The 20,234-nt window shown below is 41.4% G+C and overlaps 1 protein-coding gene and 1 non-coding gene across 2 annotated transcripts in view; one reads left to right on the forward strand and one right to left on the reverse strand.

Annotated features, from left to right (window-relative positions):
* The window catches only part of ADAM10 (ADAM metallopeptidase domain 10), a 114,729-nt gene that overhangs the window by 50,432 nt on the left and 44,063 nt on the right, over positions 1–20,234 (forward strand). The window contains exon 5 of the mRNA XM_007533733.3: positions 15,695–15,795. Coding sequence (XP_007533795.2) covers positions 15,695–15,795 — 101 coding nt within the window. The remainder of the gene's footprint in view (positions 1–15,694; positions 15,796–20,234) is intronic.
* LOC132533587 (U6 spliceosomal RNA) lies at positions 3,833–3,938 on the reverse strand. The gene has a single exon (XR_009545451.1). It is a non-coding gene; the product is annotated as a U6 spliceosomal RNA (small nuclear RNA).

Here is a 20,234-nt window from a genome sequence, read left to right on the forward strand (position 1 = left end):
ACACAGACAGACACAGAGAAACCACAAAAAGCACTGAAACCAGGACTTCATACTCGCCAGTCCAATGCTTTAATTTTGATATTAACTCAGCAGTCAGCTACTGACTGATTAAAGAAGATAAGTTGTGAAAAGAGGCATGAAACTGAAATAAATTCTAAGAACCTTTAAGGTGTCACTGCTTCCTGAGCTCTGGGGAAAGGGGGCTTCTGGGAAACTGAAGGCAAGCTTTGTGGAGCTAGTGCATAGAAGGCAAGTTCATCTTACCCTAGTTGTCTGTGGAAGCTGACACTCTTTCCCAAACCCATCTTCATTCTTCAAAGCCAAAAGCCTTTTCTGGCCCCTGAGTTTTGTGTCCTCTCTTCACAGCTGTTTATGTATTGTTGAATCGTCCCTATGTTTTGAATTCAACAGTTCACAGTTTAACCTTTAAGGAGACTAGCTGCTAGCTGAATAAGTGAATTAAATCCGACCTATATTGAATAAACCATGTATTACTGTATTGTAAATTGTATAGCTTAACCTTATGTCAGACACTGCAGCAAGCATGCGCTCTTTGAGCGTGTGTATGCTGCTCTTTGTTCTTGCACTGTTGATGTTTGATGAAATATGATAGTTTTTTTTCTATTATTATTATTTTTAGCTTTCAGGTATATATTTTACCCGAATTTATGGATACATGTGTACATCTGCCCTGTCTCCTGGGACCTGGTCTATATCTAGGTTTTGGGGCTTTGAAAGTGAACCACCTGAAATGGAAATAGAGAATCCTATGAAAGGAAAGGTCTCACCTAGGTAATGAGGCCGAAGGGTTGACATTCCGTGCCTTACATTTCTGGACACAGTCTGAAGTGAAGCATGCTGAGATGTAGGTACTCGTTGCTTTGATTAGGTTGGGATCAGCAAATGCAGTATCAGTTGGTATGAACTGACAGAAGCATGCAGGAAAGTGAGCCCCACCCCAGAGGTTCCAGGACTGGGGGAAATACAGGCTCTATAGAGGAAGCAGGAGGTTCCTGCTGTCTTAGGGTTTAAGAAGACAATAGGTAATTATTGCTATAATCAAATTATTTGGCAATTGGATTAACTTTGAAAATCCCATTGTTAGGATTATTATTGTTATTTATAAAGATATTAATACAGCCAAAACCTTTAACACACAGTTAGGAAATTTATGTTCAAGTAGCCCTTAATTTTTCTTTTTCCCCCAAAAATAAAATGAGGTGGGAATTGCTCAGCTCTGGCATTTGTGGTTCTGGAACTTGAACCTGGGGCCTCAGGCACTCAAGTCTGTGCTCCGTTTTGAATGTGTTCCTTTTGATAGTCAGTATGTGAAACAGGTAGGAATTCAGGACAGACTTTTGTAGAAACACTGCACAGTGGTAGACACCCTGATTATTGGAGCTGGAATGTGGCCTAGCAGGAGATTGGTGGGCCAGATGCTCTTTGAAAAGAGGCATGGAAGTCAGCTGCCAGTTGAAGGATTAAAATCCAGTAAGTACTTACTGAGTTGTAAATACACAGGGAGACATAAGACTTAAAAAGACAATTGGGGAGTCTTCATCCAACAATACCAGTTGAGGAAGTGAGAAAGACTTAATCAAAGTGTCCGGGGAGCCCTGAGGAGGGCACACACTGCAGGCCTCAGGGCTTAGTCTAGGAAGACTTCCCAGGGGAGGTGGCATTTGATAGGACCTTTAGATACGTGTGAACTTTTGACTGCTAGAGAAAAGAATCTGTGATGAGAGGTGGCTGTTGCCCTGGCTACACAGTACATTTATATTTCAGCCACCACAGTTCAGGAACTTCCGAGAAGAAACTGGCATCTTTGGTCCTGATTTAGCCATTTTCTGTGTGTAGTTATTAATTCAGCAAATGAAAGAAGTGGTCACTTTGAATGGGTGTGTTGTAAGTTCTTATTACAGGTTCCCGTTGTAGGTCTTAGTTATAACTGATGACGTCAAGGTGGATTAATTTATTAACGCCATTTACATGGTGTGTTGTAAGTTCTCATTACAGGTTCCCGTTGTAGGTTTTAGTTATAACGGATGACGTCAAGGTGGATTAATTTATTAACGCCATTTACATGCCCAGTGTGTACAAGGTGGATATGGTAAGGAACAGGAACAGGAACAGGAACAGGAACAGTGTGTACAAGGTGGATATGGTAAGGAACAGGAACAGGAAATGAGAACTTACAACACACCCATTCAAAGTGACCACCTCTTTCATTTGCTGAATTAATAACTACACACAGGTCTGTCCTCATGGCCTTTCCAGTCGAGTAATCTTGCTTATAATTGGTCAGCACTGTAGAGCGACATGTCGGCCATTGGCCTGACTCTCATGTTCTGTGGGGCTGCTAGCACTCACGTCTTTAACGTGAAGAATCACGGGTGGTGCGGCACTCGCTGCTCTTCATCCCTGATTCCTCATCCCTACTTCCCAGGAGCCTGTGTTACAGGTGTGTGTGGGAAAGGGGTACACCTTCCATTTCCCCCCGTCTTACAGGATACTTTGCCCCACTTCCCTGTTCTTCTCATCCTCCTCAAACAGAGACTTGGTGTTGGGGACGGAGGAGTCTAAGGAGAAAGAAACTCCTCTGGAGGCCAAGACTGTCCTGCCGGTCTTCTCCAATTTTATTGTTTTTCCCTGGGGGGGGGGGGGGCGGCGGGAGAGAAGGAAAAAGTCTACCATTGTTATTGCTCAGAGAATCTTTGTGGATTATTTTTATTTACTTATTTTTTCAGTGACTTTGGGGGGAATGCATGATATTTTATGGAAAATGACATCAGCTACACTCCACTCCAAACCAGCAGTTTTCGGTGCCCTGACACTTCCCCCCTTTAGTTGAGCTCAATTGGTTTGCTGCTTGTCATTGTGTATCTTTCAGGAGTGCAGCTTCACACCCCATCAAAAGGAAGCTGCCTCCCCGCAGCACCACCATCTGGTGGAGCCCCCTTACCCCAAGTACCCCCCTGTGACCTGGCCTGCCCTTCTGGCAGACTACTGCAGTTAGAACCCCAGGGTGGGTTGGTTTTTGTCTGGTCTCTTGCTTTATTTTTTCATAGTCCATATCTGAGTGAGATAGTCTGGTAATTGACTGTCTTTCTGACTTGCTTCACTTAGAGTTATAGACTCCAGGTCTGTTCATGTTGTTGCAAAAGGCAAAATGTCGTCTTCTCTCATTACCGAGTGAGACTCCATGTCTTCACTCTGCTTGGGCATCTAGGCTGTTTCCGTATCTTGACTATTGCAAACCGGACTGTGAGGAGCATAGGACTGTGTGCATGCTTTTGATTTAGTATTTCACATTCTTTGGATCCATATCTAATAACAGAATTACTTGACCATTGGCAAGTCTACTTTTAGCATCTTTTTTTTTGTTAAGTATTTATTTATTTTCTCTTTTGTTGCCCTTGTTGTTTTATTGTTGTTATTGATGTTGTCCTTGTTGGATAGGACAGAGAGAAATGGAGAGAGGAGGGGAAGACAGAGGGGGAGAGAAAGACACCTGCAGACCTGCTTTACTGCTTGTGAAGTGACTTCCCTGCAGGTGGGGAGCCGGGGGCTCAAACCGGGATCCTTACGCTGGTCCTTGCACTTGGCGCCATATGCGCTTACCCCACTGCACTACCGCCTAGCTCCCTATTTTTAGCATCTTGAGAAACCTCTACACTAATTTCTAGAGACGTCAGGTCAGTTCACCTCACCAGCAGTGTGTGAAGGTGCTGTTTCCACCACAAAGTCACCAGTGTGGCTGTCTGGCATGTGCGATACAGACATTGTCAACAGGTGTGAGGCGATAATCTTTTTTTTTTTTTTTTGGAATGCAAAAAAAAGGGAATGTTTCACGAATTTGCATATCATCCTTGCGCAGAGGCCAGCTAATCTTCTCTGTGTGGTTCCAGTTTTCGTATATGTGCTACCAGTGTGAGCGCTGAGGTGGTATCTCACAGCAGTTTTGACTTGCATTTCCCAGATAACAGATGAGCATTTTGTCGTGTGTCTGTTGGCTGCCTGTCTTCTTTGAAGAGATGTCTTTATCTCTTCTGCCCACTTTTTTTTTATAAAGATTTTATTAATTTATTAATGAGAAAGTTAGGAGGAGACAGAAAGAACCAGACATCACTCTGACACATATGCTGCCGGGGATTGAACCCAGGACCCCATGCTTGAGAGTCCAAAGCTTTATCACTGCACCACCTCCCAGACCACTCTTCTGCCCACTTTCTTTCTTTCTTTTTTTTTAAAATTTTTTATTTATAAAAAGGAAACATTGACAAAACCATAGGATAAGTGGGGTACAACTCCACACAATTCCCACCACCAGAATTCCGTATCCCATCCCCTCCCCTGATAGCTTTCCTATTCTTTTAACTCTCTGGGAGTATGGACCGAAGGTCATTGTGGGATGCAGAAGGTGGAAGGTCTGGCTTCTGTAATTGCTTCCCCGCAGAACATGGGCGTTGACAGGTCGATCCATACTCCCAGCCTGCTTCTCTCTTTCCCTAGTGAGGCAGGGCTCTGGGGAAGCAGAGCTTCAGGACACATTGGTGGGGTTGTTTGTCCAGGGAAGTCTGGCTGGCATCATGCTAGCATCTGGAACCTGGTAGCTGAAAAGAGAGTTAACATGTAAAGCCAAACAAGTTATTGACTAATCATGAACCTAAAGGCAGTAGTAGTGTAGATGAAGAGTTGGGTGTGTGTGTGTGTGTGTCTCCATTTTGTAGATAGCTAGTAGGCATATTTTAGTTATCTTCCAAAGGGTCTGTAGCTATACTAGTGTTTTTTTTTTTTTTTTTTTTTCCCTGAGCCTGAAATCTGATGTGCAGGTGGATCCAAGTTATTGTCTGGGGAGATGATTTCATGGCTGGAAAAAGGACCAGAAAGCTGGATCAGGGAAGAGAGTAGCTCCCAAATATGAGAAAGGTGTATTGTATTGTTGACTGTAAACCCCACTGATTTGATGTGAGCTGGGGCCCATATTCAGCTCAGGAGCCTATGTGACCTCTGCATCCCTGTAGATCTGAGCTCACATTCTATGGTCATGAGTAGGAACGTTCCAAGCTGTCCCAATATCAGGACCCATCTTCTTCAGGTGTAGAATAGAGTACATTGTTCAGCCTCTCTTCAGAGGATGGAACATTCTCTACTGTTGTTGATCCAAGTTGAGGTCTGCCCACTTTGTTCTGGGGTTGTTTTGTTGATGAGTTCCTTTCTATACCTAGGGCATCAGCCCCTGGTTGGATGTAGGATGTGCACCTGCTTCCCCCACTCCGCAGGAATTCTGATTTTGTTTTACTGCCTTTCTCTTCTGCAGGCGACACTTTTACTTTAAATTCAATTAAGGTAACAAGAGTTGGGTTGATTGAATTTGGTGATTCATAGCATATCATTGGAGTGATTACACCAAGTTTTGAAAACCATCTCATAGCCAAGGCAGGTTCCTAATCTCTCATTTCACTGAGGGGGAATCAGGAGGCTGGCAGGTCTACTCTAGCTCCCATGCAGTGAGAATGAGAGAGAAGCTGAGCTGCACAGATGCCCCTTCCTTGGAGGGGATTATTGAGAGTTAACTAGAGCTACTTCCTGCTTGAGGTGGCACCACAATCTATGCATTATTTATATTTGTGCTTCCTACAACAGAACAAAAGCAAGGGGTTGGCATGCAGAGGGACTGGAAGAAAGGCAGTGGATCTAAAGCTGATCTTTGTTTCAAACAGGCTAGAGATTCTACACCAGTGACTCACTCTTTGTGAGAGAATATGCTGTTCGCTCTTTTCAGGGTAACTACAGAGCATCCTGTGATTTAGAATCTCAGTGAGGGCTTATTCATTAGTTGAACAAAGGCTTTTTCTAGAAATGGGAATTGTATTGTCTGTAATTTTAGAGGGAGAATGTCATTGTCCATTTTCATAGTTAGTATGGTGATCGAGACAAACAAAACTCTTTTGAAAGTTCTGAAACTATATAGGAAAAAATTCATACTTGGCCTTCCCTCCCCTCTCTTTTTTAAATTTTCTGTTGGTAGGGTTTTGTGTTGACAGAATTACAAACCTATATCAATACTGTTTTGGTGCTTTGGACAACTTTTTTAACCTGAAATGTCAAGACTTTCTAACTTTCTAAAAGAATGTATACCTTTATGATGCATAAAGTCCAATTTTTGAAGCGATAAAACTTGAATTCCTTAAAAAATATTCTGATCTTTTAAATTTTAATGTACTTTATAACTATTAGTTTTTATTATTTTTCATTCTACACATTTATAAACGAGAGAGCTTAGTATTTTGATAACAAACCTAAAGACCATGAAAGAATTGTAATTTCCCCCATTGATTATTAAGACCACATTGCATAGTTTATTATTACTTGCATGCCACTTTTTTGACTTAAATTTGAGATATTTAATGTTCATCTACTTTACCAGTGACAGTATTTCACACTGCTATAAGTATAGTAGTGAAGAGATTAATGAGAATCACGAATCGGTTGGCATGTACCTTTTAATGCCATTACTGGTGTGGCAGTGCCAGGCGGCATGAAGAAACTGCTGTCTGAGGATGCAGATTATGATTTCTGAGTTGCCATTTTGTTCTCCAGCCTTTCTAAGCTGCAGGGGTGTTGGTAGAGAGCTAATTTAAACTGGATTTGGGTAAGAGTTTGGAGGAGGTGGCAAGAGAGTCGAAGTCAAGTGTAATGGAGAAGCTGTAAGAAGACAACTGTGGGGTTTAACTGGATAGAAGAGAAAGAGCATATTCGGTGACAGTGAACTAGGCATAGCACTGGCAGCTCAAACGGTCCTGTTGGAGGGTTATTGGAATCTAGAAGGGAGGGTTTGAGATGAGTGATGGGAAGAAATGACACTGAAGCTGAGATTATGAAGGAGGCTTTGGTTATCAGTAGCGACAGAATCAAAACGAACACCATTGGGGTGAGAAGTTGAATTAGGAGCACAGCATCAGGCAGATCAGTGGCGTGAATGTGTGGGGATGGTCACCAGCGTGACTATTGGAATAATGATGGCGTCAGAGAGTGACAGTGAGTTAGGAGCTACAAACAAGCAATCAGAGAAGAGAGGTGACTTGGGGGAGTCAGTACCAGTCAGTCATAAGTGAGAGCACTTGGTGGAGTAGTCTTTCTTTCTTTTTTTTTTTTTTTAGTATTTATTTTTATTTATTTATTCCCTTTTGTTGCCCTTGTTGTTTTATTGTTGTAGTTATTATTGTTGTTGTCATTGTTGGATAGGACAGAGAGAAATGGAGAGAGGAGGGGAAGGCAGAGAGGAGGAGAGAAAGATAGACACCTGCAGACCTGCTTCACCACCTGTGAAGCGATTCCCCTGCAGGTGGGGAGCCGGGCTCGAACCGGGATCCTTATGCCGGTCCTTGTGCTTTGCGTCACCTGCGCTTAACCCGCTGCGCTACAGCCCGGCTCCCGGTGGAGTAGTCTCATGGCTGTCAAAAACCACAATGAGAATAGTGTAATGGGTCCAAGACAGAAAGTGGTCAATAGCAGGGAATGTTGAGTGTGGCGAGGGACAGGGGATTCACTTGCAAGAACGGAAGGAGTTCCTGAGGTTCTCTTTTGATTCCAGCTGCATCTGCAGGATTCTCTAGTCTTGACCAGACGATCAGTGTGTGGGGTCATTGCTGGAACTCTAGATACTCTCCTGACTCCAGCCACATGCATCCACTTGGGGGTGGGATGGGAGACAGACAGGACAATCTTACTCTGCATCCAGACCACCTTTTTACCCCGGGGCCTCCTGCTATTTGGTGGTTCTGTTCTTATCTGCTGATTCCCTTTCAACGTGTACTGACAGGGGCCTGTAGGTGGTGTGGTATTATACTGGAATTTGCTTGACTTTTGGCATTGTGGAGGAATGGTACAGAGGCACCCACTTTAAGATGAGCTATATGTACATGAATATATGTATGTATATGCATATATGTGATTTATTATCATTTATTTATTATTATTATTTTTTGCCTCCAGAGTTATCACTGAGGCTCAGTGTCAGCACTATGAATCCACTGCTCCTGTGGCCATATTTTTTTTAAAAGAATGTCACTTATTTATAGTTTGCTTCCAGTGTTTTTAAAAAATATTTATTTATTTCCTTTTGTTGCCCTTGTTGTTTTATTGTTGTAGTTATTATTGTTGTTGTTATTGATGTCATTGTTATTGGATAGGACAGAGAGAAATGGAGAGAGGAGGGGAAGACAGAGAGGGAGAGAGAAAGACAGACACCTGCAGACCTGCTTCACTGCTTGTGAAGCGACTCCTCTGCAATTCGGGAGCCGGGGGCTCGAACCAGGATCCACACGCCAGTCCTTGGGCTTTGTGCCACGTGTGCTTAACCCGCTGTGCTACTGCCTGACTCCCTCCAGTGTTGTTTTTTTTCCCCCTTTTGCTGCCCTTGTTGTTTTTCATTGTTGTTGTAGTTGATGTTGTTATTGATGTCTTCATCGTTAGATAGGACAGAGAGAAATGGAGAGAGGAGGGGAAGACAGAAAGGGAGAGAGAAAGACAGACACCTGCAGACCTGTTTCACCACCTTTGCTTTGCGCCACATGTGCTTAACCTGCTGCACTACTGCCCGACTCCCTTCCTGTGGCCATTTTTTCGACTTTCTGGATAGGACAGAGAGGGGAGGGTAGATAGAAAAGGAGAAAGTTAGACATCTGCTCCACCAATTGTGAAGCGACACCCCTGCAGCTGGAGAGCTGGGGGCTCCAACCTGGATCCTTGTGAGGGTCCTTACACTTTGTACTATGTGCACTTAACCTGGTAAGCCACCATCTGCCACCATATATGTGGTTTATACATTATCAACTAGATGATAGCCATCAGCAGTAAATGTTCGACTATCTCACTGTGCAGATGTACTGCCAGTATGTTGAGGATAACAGAGGGTAAATATGTGTTTGGTATTACCAAACATATATGTAAAAGATATTTTATTGGGATCCTATGATAGAAGTTATTGGCATGTAAATCACACATGTATGTTCTCTCTAGCTTTGCTAATCACATGAAAGAAAATTATGGGGGGTCGGGCGGTGACGCAGTGGGTTAAGCGCACGTGGCGCAATGCGCAGGGACTGGTGTAAGGATCCCGGTTCGAGCCCCCGGCTCCCCACCTGCAGGGGAGTCTCTTCATGGGCGGTGAAGCAGGTCTGCAGGTGTCTGTCTTTCTCTCCTCCTCTCTGTCTTCCCCTCCTCTCTCCATTTCTCTCTGTCCTATCCAACAACAAAGCAACGTCAACAATGGCAATAATAACCGCAACGAGGCTGCAACAACTAGGGCAACAAAAAGGGGGAAAAATGGCCTCTAGGAGCGGTGGATTCATGGTGCAGGTACCGAGCCCAGCAATAACCCTGGAGGGGAAAAAAAAAATGTAATGGTTGCTTATGATAGGTGTATTTTGTTGTTGTCATTATTATTTTACCGTAATTAGTAAGATGTTCTGTTAAACGCCATGTACATGAAATTGTTCAAGTGTCTGGTCCTTTCCAGAAATACTTTGTAGGTAGCTCTTTATGTGCTGTACAGGAGTGGATTCAAGTGTGTTTCACAGTTTTTATCATGATCACATTACAGTATTTAATATTCCTCAAATTTGAATAGAATCAGGCATATCGAGAGACTCAGCTAGACATATAGTAGTTGAACTAAATTATATATGGAAGCTAGGAGTCTTGTGTTGACATAATCATTTTGCAGTGGACTTATCACTAGATTACTAATGAGTCTCTGTGTTTTTCTAAAACTGGAAAGCTTGCATTGAATAAATCCTAAAAAAAACTGCTTGAAGAATGTTTATAACACTTATTTCTCTAAGCGTGCAAAATGTTTGATCTGGTTGTTGTGGAGTCTATACACTTCTGTCTTTAGGTAAAAGATGTAAGTACCGCTGTACTGTATCAGTTTTATCCTAATTACATGACCTATTTTTTGGCAAAGTGGTGTCTTGGGATGAGAAGAAATTATCAATGAAAACATCAAAAACATCAGTAAATACAACCACTATAAAGAGTTTTTGATAATATTACTAGGCCAAGATTATTTTGGTATTATCTGTGATAATTTATTATTATTATTTTTATTTTGTAAAATGCCAGTGGAGAATAGGTATAAAATGACTGCTGTTTTCCTTGACTAAAGTTTTCACCATTTATTAAGGTATTGCTGACAAAGGTACTAAATAGCCTTCAAATTCAGTGACAGGTTGCACTAAAGGCTCTCACTGTGATACAGTTTCCTGCAAATGTTTTGGCCAGGCGGTTTTTCTTCTTTAAGTGGTGCAGAAGCCCAGGCCTCTTACTCTGTGCCTATGCCATTCTGATGCTCCCAGGTTTTCTCTCACCAGACATTCAGAAGGGAAGGGAGAGTGGTGGCCAGCGGACTTCCTATCTGCCCCCAGTCTTTGCTTCAGCTAGAACATATCTCTGTGTCACGGCTCATTTGAAAGGGATGCTGGGAAATTTAGTCTAGATTTGTACACAGGATAATGAGAAACTTGTTTGATCAATGACTGTCCAAACTGTGGCAAGATCTTGTAAAGTTCTCTCAAAGGAAATATCTGATGATTAAAAACCATGTGTACATGTTAGTGTAAGGACAGACTGCTATGAAGGGGGAAGCCTGTATGTTTGGGCAAATGAGTGATCTGTTCCTCATACCCTCCGTTCTTGTTAAATATCTGGTAGTGGTGTTTGTAGGGTGGGGTGGGCTGGGGTGGGGAGACCGGGTGTGGCAGACACACGGGGAGAATTCACTTGTAGTAGTGGGGTTATTTTGAAGGACTAAGCTGAATAGTTTGTTATTTGAATGTGGGGTTATAGATGCCTGTGCTCACGTTGAGGTATGAGAGACAGCAGATCAGGAATGGCAATTATGAAGATTTTTAAGAAACTTTATAATTAGAACTGCATTTTAAATAGCTCTTGTAGTGTGTATTGGGAGACATTTAATTCATTCCTATAAAAATGTCATCAAATGTTAAGTATATGTTTAATTCAGTTCATTTTAATTCTCCTAAAGTGAGTGATAAAATATATTTTCTATTGACTTAGTAATGCATAAAATGAAAATAACATGTATGTTGAAGCATGAATTCAGCTGCTTATAGCATTGGAATGGAATTTGAGATCAGCTTTTAAAAACGTATCAATTATTCTCATCCCTTTTTTTTTTTTTTTTGTGGTGGTAGAATATTTTGGATATTAGTACTTTGAGAGTTTTGCTTTCGTATGGTCCTAGGATTGAACCCAGGGCCTCAACCATGGGAATTATCCACTCTACCACTGACTTACATCTTTGGTTTCTGATAACACTTTTGGATACCCGCCTAGTTATTGCCAGGATCGTTAGAAAGAATGAGACATTCTTGTAAGAAATAGGTAAAGTGCCCCACTCCTCCCAGCATGGTTTATGACTGTACTAAGGGTTAATTAAACCTGGGAACCTCAGGAGCCTCAGGCATGAAAGTACTTAGCATAACCACTGTGCTCTCTCCCCACCCAACAAATTACTTTTTTCTTTCTTTCTTTCTTTTTTTTAATCTTCTTTTTTAAACTTTGTTTTTCTTAAAATTTTTTTCCCTTTTTGTTGCCATTGTTTATTGTCGTTATTAATTGTTGTTGTTATTGCTGTCGTCATTGTTGGATAGGACAGAGAGAAATGGAGAGAGGAGGGGAAGACAGACGGGGGAGAGAGATAGACACCTGCAGACCTGCTTCACCGCCTGTGAAGCGACCCCCCCCCCCACCACTGCAGGTGGGGAGCCGGGGGCTCGAACCAGGATCCTGATGCCGGTCCTTGCACTTTCCGCCATGTGTGCTTAACCCACTGTGCCACCACCTGGCTCCCTTTTTGATTTATTTCTATTTAATTATTTTTAATTTTTTCCCCGTTATTGGGGGGTTAATGTTTTACATTTGACAGTAAATACAATAGCTTGTATATACTCTTTAATTATTATTGGATAGAGACAGAAAAATTGAGAGAGGGAGGAGGAGACAGAGAGAGGCAGAGAGAGAGAGAGACAGAGAGACAGAGACACCTGCAGCCTTGCTTTACCACTTGTGAAGCCTTCCTCTTGCAGGTGGGGCCAGGGCTTTGAACCCAGGTACTTGTGCAGTGTAATGTGTACGTTCAACCAGGTGTGCCATTGCCTGCCTCTGTTTTATTTTTTAAACAAACTACTTTTCCAGTCCACTATTTAAAAGGAAACTAGTCAAAAAAAAAAAAAAAAGAATTTGGCAGCACTCTTAGTTGCTGGATACTGGACTGCTCCAATATTAGGAGAAAACAGCGCACAATGAGGGCTGTGTAAGTAGTAGCAAGTAATGAACTTGATGCTGTGTAATAACTGAAACAGATGACCAGACCTAAGTGACCTAAAATTTACCAATTGACTAAGGAACTTAAGTATGGGGGTAGACTTGATTATGGACATAACTTTTTTTTTTTTTGGTTTATTAAAATGAGTGTTCTTGATGTAAAAGAATTTGGACTTTGTTGACAATCTGGGCAAGATTCATTGGTTAAAATTATTATAATAAAAGGTATTAGGGAGTAGGGCAGTAATGCAGCAGCACAAAGCTCAAGGACCAGCCTAAGGATCCCGGTTCGAGTCCCTGGCTCCCCACCTGCAGGGGAGTCACTTCACTTCACTCCCCATCTCTTGTCTTCTCTCTCTCTCCATTTCTCTCTGTCCTTCCCAACAATGACAACAACAATAATAACTACAACAACAATAAAAAACAACAAGGGCAACTAAAGGGAAAATAAATATTAAAAAAAAGAGGAAAAATTTAAAAAAAAGGTATATTGGTTGTTGGTGATAATATCTCAAATTTGGGGTTAACACCTTGAATCTATTAACAGATAAAAACTGAAGAATTTTTCCTACTCCACTATAAAACTTTGCAGAAATTGTGCTAGACTGAATAAATGTATTTTTTACTTTCCCAAAATCATTTTCTGAAATGGTAAAATAATATGTTAGAATTTACCCCCTCACTTAATACTTTAATTTTGTTAAATTTTTACTTGAAATTTGAATTTGTTCCTGTGACATTGCACTTTTTTTAGTTCTGATTTTATTCTGAAAATTCTGACCCTAAAAAAATGTTACTAGAATTATATAAATACACACACACACACACACACACACACACACACACACACACACACACACGTGGTGGTGGTGGTGGTGGTGGTGGTGGTGGTGGTGGTGGTGGTGGTGGTGGTGGTGGTGACAGCATAATGGCTATGCAAAGAGACTCACTCTTCACTCTCATGCCTGAGGCTTCAAAGTCCCAGATTCATTTCCCTGCATTACTAAGCAAGAGCTGAGCAGTACTCTGATTTAAAAAAAAGAAAAGAAAAAAGACACAAAACACACAGAGCCTCCTTGGCCTTACTCATTGTGGCTGCAGCAGCCTCTTGAAACTTCAATGCTAAGTACTTGAGCATCCTTGTAGGAGTGCGCACTTTCCCCTAAATAGCCGCAGGCATGTTTCACGCCTGACCATCAGCATGTAGTTGAGTAATATCATGTACTACTATTGTAACATTTCTTCAGTTGTAATCAAAATACTCTTGGGGGGGCATTTCTTTACTATGTATGTCTCTTCTAGTCCCTTATTTACTAGGTTCCTCATCCCTAGTTTTCAACTTCTTTTGATTTTTTTTAAGTGACTGTTTTCCCCGTTTTAGCCCAGTGACTTTAAGAAGGTCCCTTATTCTCAGTGTCTACTCATTGTGAGGCTCAGCTAACATATATTGGCCAGAATACTGCATGGGCGAAGCTGTGTATTTCTTGATTTTAACGCGTGACAGAAGGGGACGTATAATATCAGGTTGTCCCTCTATGGTAATGCTTAGTTGGGCCATTTTCCCTGGAAGTCTTTTTTTTTTTTTTAATGTGATATTTTGACAGACTGTGAACATCTTGGTAATCACACCAGTGGTTGTATGCACCTAGTGACATCTTAGGCCTAAATCATTTTATATACTCGAGGCTGCAAAATGGTCACTTTTGAGTCTGTCATGCCTTTTGCATTTGTTGACTGGAATCTTGCAATTTTGACCTTTGATAAAGCATTAAAGTTGAAATCCGAGCTGTTTTAGCCATTCAGATAAGTTTTTCCTAATCCTGTGTCCTACCTGCCAGTTTTGCTGTGGCATGGAATTAGGAATCCCAGTGAAATGGTTCCATGGTGTCTACGTCAGGTTCTAGATTTTTCTTAAGAAACTACTTGCCGAGCTTCTGATTATAATTCCGAGCATTACATCCATAAGCTATACAAAGGTTTTTCAGGGTTTACCCTCTTCACCTGTATCTTGGTATTTTATTCTGATGCTTCTCCTAATTAAAGTTATCTAGATTGAATCATAAAATATGTGTTCATGGACGACCTTATCAAGAGAAAAGTGTGTGAACTCAGAGTGGAATAAATCTTTAAATGACTAAATTAAATGGAACAACTTTCTGGAAATAAAACCAGCTCAGTTAAGGACAAGTCCATTGTTGGCTTTATCATAGTAAACAAATGATGACAAGCAGTTACTGGCTGTACATTGAATCAACTTAAACTTCAGGGCTGGTGAAAGAGCTCACTTGAAGAGTATTCTGCTTTGCCAGGTACATGACCCAGGTTTGAGCCTGGCCCCCACTACACTGAAGAAAACTTTGGTGCTGTGGTCTCAGACTAAAAACAAACAAACAAACAAACAAACAAACAAACTTCAACTTTTCACTGTGCCTTGCAGAGTGTTTCTAGGTCACTTTTCCTTGAGGCCACTTGGTAGTCATTAAAGGGATACAAACTAACCTTATTGCTACATTCACTAGCCTATTTGTAGTTCATGTCAAGGTAAATTTGTACAGGTAGCATAGAAGTTTCATATTTTTGAAGGGAAATGCATATTTGTTACAGTGAAGCAAATTGCTCTGTATATACAAAGTGAGCAGGGTGGGAGTATTACTCCCAGGATAAAGAGTAATTATTGTCTTTTATTTGTTTCTTTTTAAAATATCCACAAACCACCCGTATTACACATATCTAGAAATCAGTGATTTTTTGTTTTGTTCTTATTTTTATGTGGTATTGGGGAGCGAACTCAGGACTAACATATGCGAGATACTGCTGAGCAATCTCCTGGACCCCAGTATTTTGCAGTTTTCTCTTGGGGAAGAAGAGGGAGAGACACTGCAGCTCTGCTCCGCTACCATGGAGCTGCCTCAGCAACACGCATGGTGCTCCCACGTGGTTCTGGGGCTTGAACCCTAGGCCTCAAGCAAGGTGCATGCTCTGCTGGGAGGGCTTTGTCTGTCTCGATGATGTTTTGTTTGTTTGTCTTAAATTTTTATTATCTCTACTTATTGGATCCACTCGCAAAGCTTTCCTCCTGCAGGTGGGGACCAAGGGTTCGGACCTGTGTTCTTGCACACTGTAACTTGTACACTCAACCAGGTGTGCTACCACCCGGCCCCCTCATTGCTGTGTTTTGATAGAGAGCTTTGTAACTTGGAATGCCTAGTGCAGTGCTATTCCAATAGATGCAATAAGCATTATGACTTTCATTGATTATGATAGCTGAAATTTCACGTCTAAGATAATGGGTACTATTTCGTTAGACACATGACAGTAATGACATGTCTTTTTTTTTTTTTAGACTACCCCCATAAATATGGTCCACAGGGGGGCTGTGCAGATCATTCAGTATTTGAAAGGATGAGGAAATATCAAGTGACTGGTATAGAAGAATTAACACAGGTGAGAATTTTGATATTAAATTATATTTAAGTAAAGGAAATGGACTCAGACATGTATTTTTTGTATTACAAATATCAGTTCTGGAATTTCTGATTTATATGGGGAAATATTTTGTTTGCCTGTATTCCGAGTTTGCCTGTAATAGAGATATGGTTGTGGGACTGGCTGGTGGTCTACTTGGTTAATTGCACATAGTACTATGCACAAGGACTCCGGTTCGAGCCTCTGCTCACCACCTGCAGGGGAGAAATTTCACGAGCAGCAAAGCAGGTCTGCAGGTATCATATCTTTCTCTCTCCCTCTTTACCTCCCCCTCCCCTTTTGATTTCTATCAATTAAAAATGGGAAAACAATAAAAAGAAAAAGGCCACTGGGAGTGGTGGATTAAAAAAAAAAGAGTTATGGTTGCTGAGATTCGAACACAGATCTGCATGACTCAAATCCTTTATATTATATGTTCAAAAGTATACTCTGTATTGCATGTTTTATTGTAAAATAGAAAAAAAGATTTCTGAGGTCCCAAGTTCAATCCCTGGCAGCCCATGTAACAGAGTGATGCTCTGATTCTCTTTTTCTCTCTCAATAATAAATGAAATCTCAAAACATTTAGTTCATCTGAATTTGGGTTTCACATACTTATATTTGTAGTAGTGTAAATAGTATGAGTAACCAAATTCCCTGGTTTGCTTGACACTTCCCCAGCATGACCCTGCAAACTTATGTTTCCCCAGTAAGGCAAGGTAGTTAATCACCATAAAGAGAACTGACATGCTTTTGGGATTTCAATATAAGCTTTTGTTCATTTGTTCTGGTGATTTGACTTGTTCTTCTACTCTTATCTCAACCTTCGAAGTCACAATTACAGATCTGTATGTTTCTTGATCTGCAGAATGATACAGTTTATTTCAGGTGGCTCTTTCTAGTATAAATGACAATGCATTCTTGTAGTCATTGAACAGTTGCTACTGACCTGCCATATGGCAGAGACTGTAGTAGATTCTGGGACTCTGTGAAGATTTCCTTAAAAAGTTTATAATTTAGTTGGAAACATAGAATCAACTTAGGCTAGCAAGAGAGAAAGGAAGATGAAGCATAAGATGATGTTTTACTTCAAAGACCATCTAGCTTGGGAAGTATTTGAGAACCATAATTAGAGATTAAAAGAATAAACAGGAGTTGGCCATAATAAGATGGACAGGAGAAATGCATATGCATAGTCCAGAGAGAACTAGCCCAGTAAAAATCTTTAACTCTAGGGCAGGGTGCAAGTGCAGGGAGTGGGAGACTAATTAGTTGTTGCAATGATTCAGTGAGAAGTGATAATAACTTGTACCAAGGTACTGGCAGTATGGACAGAGAGGGCGGGGCCGCGGAGCCTCAGGTGTAATGGAGTGGAGCAGTGGTTAGATAGACTGTTATTAAACAAGAGCAGACTGCCTTTGTTTCTGTCAGCAGTGGAGGGTCAGGCTGTAGTCAGAGGACACCATTCACATCCGGATCAAGAATATCCTATACTAAAGAATAAGCGTAGCCAAGATTTACAGGACCTATATAAGAAATAAGAATATTGGTATTGTAGAAAGTCCTGCTGTTTTATCACTGGTTTATTATACTATGTATGTGTCAGGAGTGTAGCTTTCTGTACCCCTTGGCAGGGATGTGGATCAGACTGCCTTCCCCATCAAAGCAACAAAATCTTTGACCTTATGACACTTAGGAATATGACACCTTAAATGAAATGAAGACTGCTTGTGATACTTAATTTTAACAGCTATTTTCAGGTAATGCAGAAGAAGTTTTTTCAGCTAATAAAAGGCAATCTTGACTTTAAAGTGTAAACACACACACACACACACTTAAGTTCTTTTACATTTTAATTTAATTTTTACTAGTGCTTTACAAAATTACAAAATAACGGGGGGGGGGGGTTGTTAATTCTGCACCGTCCCCACCCCAAGGTGTAAATATTTAAAGATGTGTCTGTGTATTTGTTTGAAGGCATTAGAGAAATAGCCAAGACAGTGAGACTGGCAAGTGTGGGGTCAAGACCTGAGAAAGGCAAACCGGTCACATGAGACTACCTTTCTCCTGGTGTCTATTTCAGCTCCTGTGGGGACAGCCCACAGTCTGAGAAACTGAGTAGAACTCTCCAGATTTCTGAGGCTAAGGATAAAAATACTATTGAGACCCTTTCAGTAAGACTCTGTGTGTGTGTGTGTGTGTGTGTGTGTGTGTGTGTGTGTGTGTGTGTGCGCGCGCGCATGTGCGTGCGTGCACACATGGGGGGTGGGTAGGGTTTGACGGACTGCTACCTAGGAATAAGAGGAAATCATCCTCCCCACACAGTGGGCATTCAGATGGTCCAGAATTACTAGGGAACCACATTTAACAGTTCCTCAGAAGTATAGACAATTTCTTAAGAAAGATATTGTATCTGAAGCCTCAGGTCATGCCAGTATGGAAGTCAGTTCATATGAGTGAAAATTGTCATCTGGGTATTCTTCATGGGAGAAGAAGAAGACAAAAACCTCTTCGCCAAGTATTAGTCAGCAATGGAGGAGTAGACCAGAGTATATATACCTCAAAGAGTACAGTGTGCGGGGAGTCTGATGTGTAAACAACCAAAAGATAGCCAGATAATGAGATGGGCAGACACACGTATATACAGACCCAATAAGTTCAAATATATGAAATTTAATAATTCTGCAGAGAAAAGTGAACACAGAACCTAAAGGATATTTTAGAATTAGAAAATATAACAAATTGAGGGGACTGGGCAGTGACACATTCGGTTGAGTGCACATGTTACTACTGTGTTCAAATCCTGCAGGAGGAAAGCTTCATAAGAGGTGGAACAATGCTGCAGGTATCCCACCCACCCACCCACCCCCACACACATCTCATCACGGAAGGGAGAGAGGGCTCGTGGGAGGGAGAGGAAAAGGAGAGACCACCAAGAACAGTGACATCATGTCGGTCACAAACCCAGCAGTAACACTGGTGGTGGTAACAACAAGTTTGAACCGGGGTCCTCACACATGGTAAAGTGTACAGTCTACTTGATGCTTTCCTGCCCAGCTCCAGCTAGCAACTTTCCAAATATGACAGAAGATAATCAAGCAACAGATTCGGTAAGCCCCGTAGTTAGAGGAATGGAAGTACTTTACAATGAAAACAACATCCTGGCACTTTACTAGCAAAGTCTAAGACCCTAAAGATACACTCTTAAGAGTAGCCATTAAAAAGGTATGTCTCATTCTCAGAAGGTGTAGCAATAAAAATTAACAGTTCATTTTTCACCGAAAACACTGGACTCAGAGTACAATGGATGTAGGTGATCGACATTCTAGAATATAGCACTCAGTGGAAAGAGATAAAATACTCAGTCAGTAGTCGGATGTGAAGTTGCTCAGTAGAATGACGGCGAAAGTTGTGAGCTGCTAAAATGACAGAGTTGTCTCCTTGTATCACTGTGGATAGAGCATGAAGACATCATGTTAAGTGAGGTAAGCCAAAAGGAGAAGAGCAAATACCAAACGTGAGATGGGTTTGGTTTATACCATCAAAGCAAAGGACTCTGGGAAAGGAGAGCAAGGGAGAGGCAGAAGAGAACCTTGGGGTCCTGGTGCACGATGAAATTGTTCCAGTGTAAGCCATTAACCCTCTCAATAAAAATGAGTAAAAAGGGCTGGGGAGGCAGCGTGATGATTATGCAAATGACTTTCTTGCCGGAGGCTTGGAAGTTCAGGTTCAGTCCCCAGCACCATCGTAAGACCTGTGTAATTGCCACAGAGAGCCAGAGCTGGTAGGGTGTCTGAAATGAGACGAATTTGGACAAATTCGTATTTGGATATACCCCAGTGCTGATTTGGCGGACATTTCTAGGGTTTAGGGCTTACTTAGAGCAGTAGGAAGTTAGTGAAATAATATATCATGCAAGTAGATGGTATTTCCCAAGTTGCATTTAGATGATTGTAGAATGAAGAATAGTCTGAAGACGAGTAGCAGACATAGGTAACTTACGTGGATATCATCCCAGTACTCTGGGTAGTAAGTGAGGGTCGCTAAGGCAAGTGTGACGAGTGAGATGAAGGACAGACTCCCCAGGTGTTTCAGAGAGAAAATGCGACTGGGCGGGGTGCAGATAGCGGGTTAGGAGGGAGATAAAAGAAGATAGAATCGTGCAAACTACTGTAAAACTTGTTTTATATTTAGAGGATCATGTACTGAAGTTTATGTCTTTATTATTTATTTTATTGTACATATTATCAGAGGGGCTTAGTGGTAGCACTATGAATCCACAGCTCCTGGTGTTCATTTTTTCCTTTTTTTTTTTTCCTTCTTCTTCTTTCTATTTTATTTTATAGGACAGAGAGAAATGGGGGGGGGGCGGTAGATAGGCAGGCAGAGATACACACACACACACACACACACACACA

Source organism: Erinaceus europaeus, chromosome 16 (assembly GCF_950295315.1).
Source record: "Erinaceus europaeus chromosome 16, mEriEur2.1, whole genome shotgun sequence".
NCBI lineage: Eukaryota > Metazoa > Chordata > Mammalia > Eulipotyphla > Erinaceidae > Erinaceus > Erinaceus europaeus.